The 9827-nt window shown below is 35.0% G+C and overlaps 2 protein-coding genes across 3 annotated transcripts; one reads left to right on the plus strand and one right to left on the minus strand.

Moving 5' to 3' along the window:
- Nucleotides 1-2374: 2374 nt before the first annotated feature.
- LOC140863459 (protein disulfide-isomerase-like) lies at nucleotides 2375-6703 on the plus strand. Of its 2 annotated transcripts, none has more exons than XM_073266908.1 (11): nucleotides 2375-2734; nucleotides 3546-3576; nucleotides 3699-3986; nucleotides 4067-4252; nucleotides 4366-4491; nucleotides 5141-5275; nucleotides 5365-5484; nucleotides 5612-5729; nucleotides 5923-6035; nucleotides 6154-6376; nucleotides 6476-6703. In XM_073266908.1, the coding sequence occupies exons 1-10, from the start codon at nucleotides 2556-2558 to the stop codon at nucleotides 6370-6372; spliced, it is 1515 nt and encodes a 504-aa protein (XP_073123009.1). In that variant the 5' UTR covers nucleotides 2375-2555; the 3' UTR covers nucleotides 6373-6376; nucleotides 6476-6703. The 2 variants fall into 2 exon arrangements, with proteins under 2 accessions (XP_073123009.1, XP_073123008.1); XM_073266907.1 differs by having other exon boundaries at nucleotides 2376-2734; nucleotides 6500-6701.
- On the minus strand, nucleotides 6532-8915 carry LOC140863460 (protein DOG1-like 4). Its single transcript, XM_073266909.1, has one exon. The coding sequence runs from the start codon at nucleotides 8754-8756 to the stop codon at nucleotides 7905-7907; it is 852 nt and encodes a 283-aa protein (XP_073123010.1). The 5' UTR covers nucleotides 8757-8915; the 3' UTR covers nucleotides 6532-7904.
- Nucleotides 8916-9827: the final 912 nt, after the last annotated feature.

Raw genomic sequence — 9827 nt, forward strand, 5'->3', positions numbered from 1 at the left:
TTTTTGTGAATATATGTTTAATCACACGCAAATCATTTTATTTTCAAATTTAAATTGATTTATAACAAATATATAATATATGTATAAAATAACAATATTTATATTTTAATCACACACCCAATAAACGTGCAGAATATTAATTAATAATATTGATGAAGTTTCATCCAAAAATTAACTCATATTTAATACTAGAAAATTCATTTACCCATCGAATAAATGCCATTAATTGATTTTTGTTAGAAAATAATTTAATTCAATTTTTTTTTCCAACACTGGGGTGGGGAATTGGGTTCAAATTCATTAGTTAAAAAAATTGATATTCAAATGAATACTAAAGGACAAAAAATTTATTACATTCATACTTCGCATGAGTCAATGGGCCTCTGACTCATATGAAATGGGGTCCCCTTCGGAGTCAATCTTTTTTTTTTAAATGAGTGAACAAATACAAATTGTGCGACTGGATTATTTTTTAGCTCTTATTTTATTGGGAAAAATTATTTTTTTGATATAGTATGTTTGTCACTTTACGATTTCGATCCTCTGTGTTTTCAAATTTTAGTTTTAGTCCACTATCTTTGTTTTTTGAGCAATTCAATCATTTTTTAGATGTGACACCAATGCAATGTTGATGTGGAGCTGACGTGTATATTGTCACGTAAGAATTTTCGAAAAAAAACTAAAATTATCAAAAATCTAAATATACAAGACTAAAACTGAAATATGAAAACATAAAAGATCAAAATTATAAATGGAAAACATACCAAACTAAAATTGTAATTTTTTTATTTTATTGTATATATAAAAATGATAATCTCGTATTAAAATATATTTTCAATCCTAGTATTCCATTAATTAATACAATGCATGTGGCGCGTGTCTAAATTAAATAGAGGTTGAAAATTATTGGAGCTGTTACTTATCAAATCTGTATATATTTTGACATTATTAAATGGTATAATATTAAGACATTGACTAACACTATTATGGAGGTTTTTATGTCACTATTAGAGAGGTTGATATTTTTAAAAATAGAAAAAAATATATAATATAATATATTCAATTTAATTGACTAACACAATATAATGAGAGGTACTTCGGGGAAAAAGTCATCACAATTTTTTTTTTTATTTTAAAAAAAGATTAATCTATGTGTCTCTTGATAGTATTGATATTAATTAAGGTTGTGTTTACTTTAAATGATGAGATTAATCAAGGATAGTAAAGTATGATTATTAAGATAATTTGATATAATTTGATAGGATGTAGAGTGGTTATGAATAAATAATAATATGTTTAGTTGGATGGATTAATTTTTTTTTTTCACTCTCTCACCTTGTAAAGATTTATAATCCCATGAAAAATTTAGGACTAAAAATCATCTGTGAATCCTATCATTAACGTGCCGAAAGATTTATACCCATTTTCAATTTTGCAAGTAAACATAAGATTAGTCGATATTAATTATGTAATCCTTCATTTATTAAGGCAAGAAAACGCAGCCTAATAGTCTAGCTCTAGTCACAAAAAAAATATGGAATGACAACTATCAAGAGTTCAGGTATATAGACTTCTAAATAAAAATTATTTGAAATTTAATTCAAATTCTTTAGGAAAATTTATAGTTTAGGTAATATAATTTCCATATTTTTAATTTTTATTTATCAATTCACGGCTGTAATTTTTTAACTTGAAATTTTTATTTTTAATTTTAATCTTATTCAAACTACTACTAATATGAAATCATATATATCAGACATTTTTAACGTTATGTTATTAATGATTTTTCGATTAAACATCAATATTTTTTTACCGTAACGTCAGTATTATGACAAAAAAATTACTAAAATAATAAATTAGAAGTTTTTGAATTAATAAATTGAGTGTGACAAAATAGAAAACTAATTTTCCGACCAATGTGAATTATATCCATCTCAAAATTTTAAATTTGACATGATTAATCGTAATTTTTTTTTAACACTTCTTGAATAATAATTGACTCAACGAAATTTTTCACTAGTTTTAGGAAACATCTTATATTCATTAAAAATCATCTTGATTAATTTTTTTTAAGAAAACAAGATAAGCACTATACTTGTATAAAACTCCAAACATTACATTTTTGTAGTCATGTCTTTTTCAAAAAAAAAAAATTTGTTTTTTTGAACATTATTTATCTATTCAAATATTAATATTTTTTAATTACATAAATAAAATGGTTTATATTAATTTAATTTTTTCCCAATTAAGGTGGAAATGAAATCCTGGTCACCAAGTAATTAATCACGATTAAGATTCCTTAATAAATGATTAATCTATTAGATGGTAGAGTTCTCTATTACACGGTCCTAGGAAGATTCAACTCATACGTCCCTTCATCCAATCAGTTCACGACACGTCACCCTTCTCCTCAACGTGGCTCTGCTTCAGCAACCCTTTATTAACGGCTCCTCCCCCAGCTTCTTCTTAGTTCTTCTTCACATCTTCCAATTCTCTTCAATAATCGGAAGAATCAAGAATCGGCCTTTCGGAGGGAGAAAGGTGCAATCGCAGGCATGGAATCTAGGGCTTGGAGTGGTACTTTGGCGGTTTCTTTTGTGCTTTTAGCGTTGCTGAATGCACCGCTCACGGCGGCGGAAGGGGAAGTAGAAAAGGTGTTGACTTTGGGCCGTTCCAATTTCACGGAGACGGTGTCCAAGCACGACTTCATCGTCGTCGAATTCTACGCTCCTTGGTAAGAACTATACATGAGCTGTGCTATCTGTGTATTTGTTAGTGTACTTGAGAGTGGTCGGGTTTTGTTTTGTCAGTACTCGTGAGTGATTTTTTGGTCTTTCCGAGCATGCTTGAGCTCCAAATTTGGAATCCAGCATCTATTATGAGTGTGTGGGAGATGCTGTACTTTGGCCATACCTTGTGGATCATTGAGCTGTCATAACAGTTAGATTCAGTTAGAACTTAGAAGTGAATGGTTGAGGATTACTTGGAGAACTTAGATTTTGTGACTGATTATGTGTAAGGTTTAATTTATCAAGTGTGATTGATTCATCGGATAATATTACTGATACAGATTTTCATCTACGTCTTTGCTCTTCAGCTTCATAATCTTCATGCAGCCATGGCAGCTTCATCAATCTGCATGTTAAACTTAACTGTTTTGAGTGTTGTTGCTTATGCGTAGATTGACATATGATGCATGCACCAAATGAATAAGTCGTAGTTTATTTTTATCGTTTTCTAAAAATTGCTTTCTTTTGTCTTTTTCGTCCCCTGTTCTTATTTCTTGATTGTAATCCCTTTCTCTTCATCTTGAATATGCTGAATAATTTATGTGCCTTGTTTACATTGCCAAGACTTCTTTTGATGTTATGTTGATTTAATATATGGTACTTTCTGTAAGGAGCTCAAAACCCATCTTTTCTTTGATTTTTTATGAAAGTAAGAAGTGTCTTTTCTAACTGCTTCAGAAAACACAATAGATGGTAAACCGTTTGTGTTCCATCGAGTCTAATGTATTAAGTTCCCGTTCTTTGTTATTGTGACAGGTGTGGCCACTGTAAGGCTCTTGCGCCAGAGGTAAACCATTTCTTGCAAGTTTTGGATTTCTTTATTACTATCTTTTTATAGAAAGAAATCCTTTCAAGTAAGTCTTGTATTATCAGCTGATTCCGTAATTTTTTGTCCACTTTGCTCTTTAGTATGAAAAAGCCGCATCAACCCTGAGCAACCACGAGCCTCCAATTGTTCTGGCAAAAGTAGATGCAAATGAAGAAGCAAATAGAGAACTAGCTACTGAATTTGAGGTCCAGGGTTTTCCAACCATTAAAATCTTTAGAAATGGGGGAAAAAACATTCAGGAATATAATGGTCCTCGCGATGCTGATGGTATTGTTAATTACTTGAAGAAGCAAGTAGGGCCAGCATCAGCTGAAATTAAATCTCTGGAAGATGCTACTAGTCTTATTGATGAGAAAAAGATTTTTGTTGTAAGCTGCCTGTTTTTCATTTTTTTATATATCTACCTTTTCTCTTTCTCGTTGCTAACACATAATAATAACATCTACAGGTTGGGGTGTTTCCAAAATTTTCTGGAGAGGAATTTGAGAATTTCATGACTTTAGCCGAGAAGTTACGTTCTGACTATGATATTGCTCATACCCTCAATGCTAAATTTCTTCCCCGGGGTGAACCAGTCGACAAGCCAACTCTTCGCTTGCTTAAGCCTTTTGATGAACTGTTTGTTGATTTCCAGGTATTTATTGGAAATGCTTTCCTTCTTATATGCCCACTCATTTTGAGTATCTTTCATCTGTATGCCCTCTTTATGGCTGTTTCATTCTGACCGACGTTTCAATCGTGTTGTAGGATTTCAAAATTGATGCCATGGAGAAATTTATCGAAGAAGCATCCATCCCAGTGGTGATTGTCTGGGATAATGATCCAAGCAATCACCCATATATTAACAAATTCTTTGAGAGTTCCAATGCCAAGGTAATCAAGCCTTTTGTATTTCTAAGAGTACTAAAACTTAAAGACACGCAATGTCTATTCTTTCTAATTTAAGGGCATGAAAGCATTGCAGCTATTCGAACGTTAAGAGTGTTTGTGAAGTAAGCTAAAAATCATGGCTGCGGATTTAACTTAGCGTTGTAAATGAAAATTTTCTATGTTAAAAAGAAATTACATCAAGCGGAGTATTTGGTGGCGGTATTGTGGTGAAATACCCACATACAATTTCTTTACAAGTGGGATATCCTGGTGGCAATTCTGTTTTGTACGTTTTTTAAGGAAAACAAATTAAAGTTGAAGTTGGTTCAAAATGAAAACCTTTATTAGTGAAAATATAAAATGATTTGTATAGTTTGCATGAATACTTTAAAGTGGTGATTCTCTTGATGCGGAGTTCACTAAAGCTGTTATAACTTTCAATGCACGCATTTGTTTTTTGCGTCTTGTGGGTGTCATTCTGTATCTTGAAATTGTCTCTGGTGCATTGTGCCATTGTAAGGGCTGTTTTTTTATTTATCATGGCTCATACTAGCTTTTGGAATCCAAATGTTATCTAGAATACTGTTGACGTTTTAATTCACCTTGTCCTCAGATAATTGTTCCAGTATTCATTTGTTTTTGCTTGGTACAGGCTATGCTATTTGTGAACTTCAGCAAAGAGCAAGATTCTTTTCAGACAAAATATAAGGATGCTGCAACCCTGTACAAAGGGAAGGGGGTTAGTTTTCTGTTTGGCGATGTTGATGCTGGTCAAGGTGCCTTTCAGGTTGGTTTTTCTCCATGAATTTGCCATGGTTTTCTTTTGAGTCTGCGAACTTGGTTTGGCTCAATGTACACCCATATTTTGGATCGCAGTACTTTGGACTCAAGGAGGAACAGGCCCCTCTGCTTATCATACAGAATGCTGAAGGGCAGAAATATCTCAAAGCAAACATAGAGCCTAGTCAGATTACATCTTGGGTGAAAGATTACTTGGTACTTCTGCACTTTTTTACCCATGAATTATCAAATATACTGCACAAATTCAATTGATTTTTGGTGTAATGTTTTGTGAGAATCATGGGATCCTATATAGCTTTTTTCTTATTTCAAATGGTGACAGGAGGGACTAGTGAAGCCATTCATAAGGTCAGAGCCTATCCCTGAAGTCAATAATGAGCCTGTCAAGGTGGTCGTCACGGACAGCCTTCAGGACTTGGTTTTTAACTCCGGGAAGAATGGTTAGGAAGCAAATCCTTTTTATTTTTCATCCCATCTGATCATTTTCCTCAACATTTGTAAATAAGCCCTGAAAGTTGGAATTTGCCCGAGTTTTGTTTTTGATGTGCAATGGAGTGCAATGTTTCTTTTTCCCTGATTATTTTTAAATTTTAGCAGTTTTTAAATTTCCATACCGTGCTTCTGATTTTGCAGTGCTGCTAGAATTCTATGCACCATGGTGTGGACATTGCAAAAAGTTGGCTCCAATCTTAGACGAAGTTGCAATATCATTTGAGAAGGATCCTGATGTTTTAATTGCAAAATTGGTAATGATAACGATACAGTTCTGTGGTGGAGCCTTTTATTACGGTTCCATATATAATCATTTGAAGTGAAAAAATTTAGTTCCATTACATCACTCTTAAAGCCTCTATATATTCTCAGGATGCAACCGTAAATGATATCCCAAGTGACACCTTTGACGTACAAGGATACCCTACTCTGTATTTCCGATCGTCAGGTGGCAACTTATTGCCGTATGATGGGGAGAGGACAAAGGAAGACATCATAGAGTTTATTCAAAAGAACCGGGATAGTCATGCTGAGCCGATCTCTACCAAATCCGAATCAGTGGATTCAGATTCTGTCAAGGATGAATTATGAACAGGTAATGATCTCTACTCGAACCACGAATTCATCTTCAGAATCGACTGAATTACTTGTATACTTTACATGATAGTATCCCATTTTATGGAACTTATATCAGGAGTGTTCGGTCTTCTTGATTCAGGGCCCTGGGGTTCCTGTTGATCGCTGTTCTGATGCGTTGTGGATTCGATTTTTGTTGGGAGGCTGTTTTTTTTTTCTTTGTTCTCCTTTTTTCCCCCTTTTAACTTAATTTTCTTTTTGTTAGATGCATGTGAAATAAAATGGGTTTCTACCCACTACTTTCTTGTAGGATCAGATTATGGTTGACTGCTGTTAGCTGTCTTATGTAGCTCCAAATATTTGTCTTTAATTATGTTCAAGAAATGGAACTAAAGAACTACAAGAGTGGTATCAATTTAGAATCTTGCAATTATATTCATATTACTCCGGTTAGGAGCCAGTGGTAATCGACTAGGGTGCAACTAGTGGTGAAATAAAAAGTTCTTTAATTTCAGACATGCTGAATTTCTAGCAGATGCCTGGTATAACATGTGGAGCTATGCTAGACAAGAAAAAATCTTTTGGCTGTGTTTCATGTTTCCACTTTAAACAGATGGGTTCTATATCATCGAAGGGGTGGGAACTATACAGGGGAGATTCTCCGGTGTAGCACAGTGGCAGCAGCCTGTTACAACATGCTTCCTTTATTTTGTGGGATGGTGTACTCTTTGATCTTTCTGAAAATTCCTTTGTTTTCTCCCAAGCGTGCAATGTGATTGGTACCCAGCACTTAAATCGTGAGATGCCATCGATGATCGAACTAAGCGTTATAAATTGCGGGAAACCGATTTTCTTGGTCGGGCTGCAACTTTTCTCTACACATTTGTGCTTGCTTCATTGTTTATGCATTATATCAACCATTACCTCCATCATCACCAAGCTCCCCATATAAAAACTGGAGCCTGAATTCCAGTTTCAGAGGCAAATGTCAAATAGTTTAGTTACCACTCACTAAATCTTCAAAAACATGAACTTCCCGCATCATAGGCAGGGTAAAACACCATTGAAGATTTCCATTCCACAGCTATTTATGCAACAAATCTTTTTGTACGGCATATGCCACAAGTTTGCATATGTATAACATGCATAGAAGGCGGGGAAACAAGACACAGCACTCTGTCGACTGAACAAACATACCTAAACATGAAAATCCACCAAGAAGAGTCGACACCATAACAGAACATTCCCAAGAAAATCATGAAATCCTCATTACCACATTAACAATTAGTAAAAAATCCCCCTTAAGTCATGACCTTTATTTCGTATATACTGGTTCCTATCCATCAAAGTGATGCAGCCAGAAACCGGAACACGGCGACTGTGGACCGAACAGAAGTGCTAAAACATGAAAACTCAGCAAGATAGAGCCAAACACCACAACAAAACATTCCCAAGAACAGTAAAATAAGATCATGAAATCCTCAAACTACATCAACGATCATAGTCCCTATCAGTTATAAACCTATTTTCTGCATGTATATTAGTTCTTATCCATCAAAATGTTGCTGAGTCTGATCACCTTGGGCAGCTTGTTGAATCCTAGCATCCCTCTTCTTCCCCCATTCATGAAACCTCAAATGCAACTCAGCTGCAGCAATCAAGAAATGCACACCCTGCATAGGACTCAACAAACCAACCACTTTTCTCAGTGTGTTCAGCCTCAAATCATCTGCTTTCTGCAACATCAGCACCAATCCCTCCTCCTTAGGCCCCAGCGCCGCCTCCACCATCCGCTCATCCGCCGCCGCCCCTTCCCTCATCATCTCCGTCGCAGCATGTGACAACTCAACCATGGACTTATCCGCCACCGCCTCCTGCTTCTTGGCCATTTTCTCGCTCAATTCCTTCTCCTCCCTTATCGTCACCTTCTGCAATTCGTCCACTCTCTCCAGTTGACCCGGCGAGAGATCACCCAAATCGCCCGTGCTTATCCCCCGTAAAATCTCCGCAATCCTGGCTTCAAGCTGCAGCCCGGATTTCGAATACAGCAAGTGGAAAGCCATACTTGGGCGCCACCCGCCGATCCAGAGGAAAGCATCTTCAAGACTACTCGTCCACGAAGGATTAAACATGATCAAAACATCGTTCTTGGCCCATCTGGATTTAGCTCTGTAATAATGCTCGTAATGCTGGATAACCTTTCCAATTAAAGGAATCAAGATCGTCCGATCCAATTCTTGTTGACTTACAGCTTGCTCCTCCTGTTGCTGGTTCTCTTTGGAAGCTGAAACAAGCTTTTCCAAGAACTGGTTCTGCTCAACGAGCCAGGATTCGAAGAAATTGTGGAAAGATTCAGAGTCATCGGACATGTATGGGGCGCTGCTGGTCGGAAGAGACATTCGGTACGAGAATCTAGCTTCGTTGTTTGATTACCAGTGGAAAACCACAGATGGGAGGCGGGCACTTTCTTCTTTTGTGGTTCACTTCAGTGGTAAAACATTGGACTTGGACATATTTTGCACTTTTTTTTTTCTTTTTTATTTTGTTTGTCGTTTTGTGTGGATAATATATAATATAACTAGTAAGTAGAATGTTAGCATGGAGAAGTTATATTTAATTTTTTTTTTTTTTATGCCGTGAGAACCCGCAGTTGTTATTTTCGATGCACACGGGATAAACTCTCGAACTAACGTAATAGCTTGCAAACTACGTTAGCCAGATAAACCACACTAGGCAAGCTCTGTGTGACAGACTAGTCTAAGAAGGTGTTGGTAGGGAGAATTGAACTCTCGACTTTTGGTCAAGAGTTCATCTACTCCATCAACTTGAACACCCCTCTAAAAGGTTCGGTTGTGGTGGTCATACCTAAAAAGCAAAAAACATTATTTTTTATGTATACTTTTAAAAAAATAAATAAATCCATTTTTATCATATCCAACAACTATCACCGGTGTCTAGGTCCACTCCAAAAGTCAAGTAAGTATGACTTGAGTAACATTTTACTGTATTCGAAAGCATTATATTGAGCTCGAACATGTTCGAACATTTTGTCATATCTAACCACTATTACCACTGTCTAGGTCCAACCCAAAAGTCAGAGAAAATATAAATTGAGTAATATTTTATTGTATTTAAAATCATCATACTAAATCCGAACACGTTCGAACTTGTTTCAAAGTTAAATTATATTGTTTGGTAGTTGACGAGTGACTCATAAGTTTTAATGCCTCTTTAATATAATTTTATTTATATTATAAAAATATTTTTGAGCATTAAAAAATAAAAATAAAAAATTAATTTAGTTCTTGATATGTCCTACCTTATCCAAGTAAAAACTAAAGAGTGATAATCGATCGTTTGAAGTGATTTTAAAGTATTAAAGCAATTTGAATCAAATAAAACTTTTTACAAATATATTCTTCATCTTAAATAAATATTTACCGTGAGGCAAACATATATTGATTTTGATT

The sequence above is a fragment of the Henckelia pumila genome, chromosome 4 (assembly GCF_033568475.1).
Source record: "Henckelia pumila isolate YLH828 chromosome 4, ASM3356847v2, whole genome shotgun sequence".
Taxonomy (NCBI): Eukaryota; Viridiplantae; Streptophyta; class Magnoliopsida; order Lamiales; family Gesneriaceae; genus Henckelia; species Henckelia pumila.

Coding starts and splice junctions, on each gene's coding strand:
- LOC140863459 (XM_073266908.1), top strand. CDS start 2,556: ATGGAATCTAGGGCTTGGAGTGGTACTTTGGCGGTTTCTTTTGTGCTT. Junction 2,735..3,545: donor GTCGAATTCTACGCTCCTTG/GTAAGAACTATA, acceptor TTATTGTGACAG/GTGTGGCCACTGTAAGGCTC. Junction 4,492..5,140: donor TTGAGAGTTCCAATGCCAAG/GTAATCAAGCCT, acceptor TGCTTGGTACAG/GCTATGCTATTTGTGAACTT.
- LOC140863460 (XM_073266909.1), bottom strand. CDS start 8,756: ATGTCTCTTCCGACCAGCAGCGCCCCATACATGTCCGATGACTCTGAA.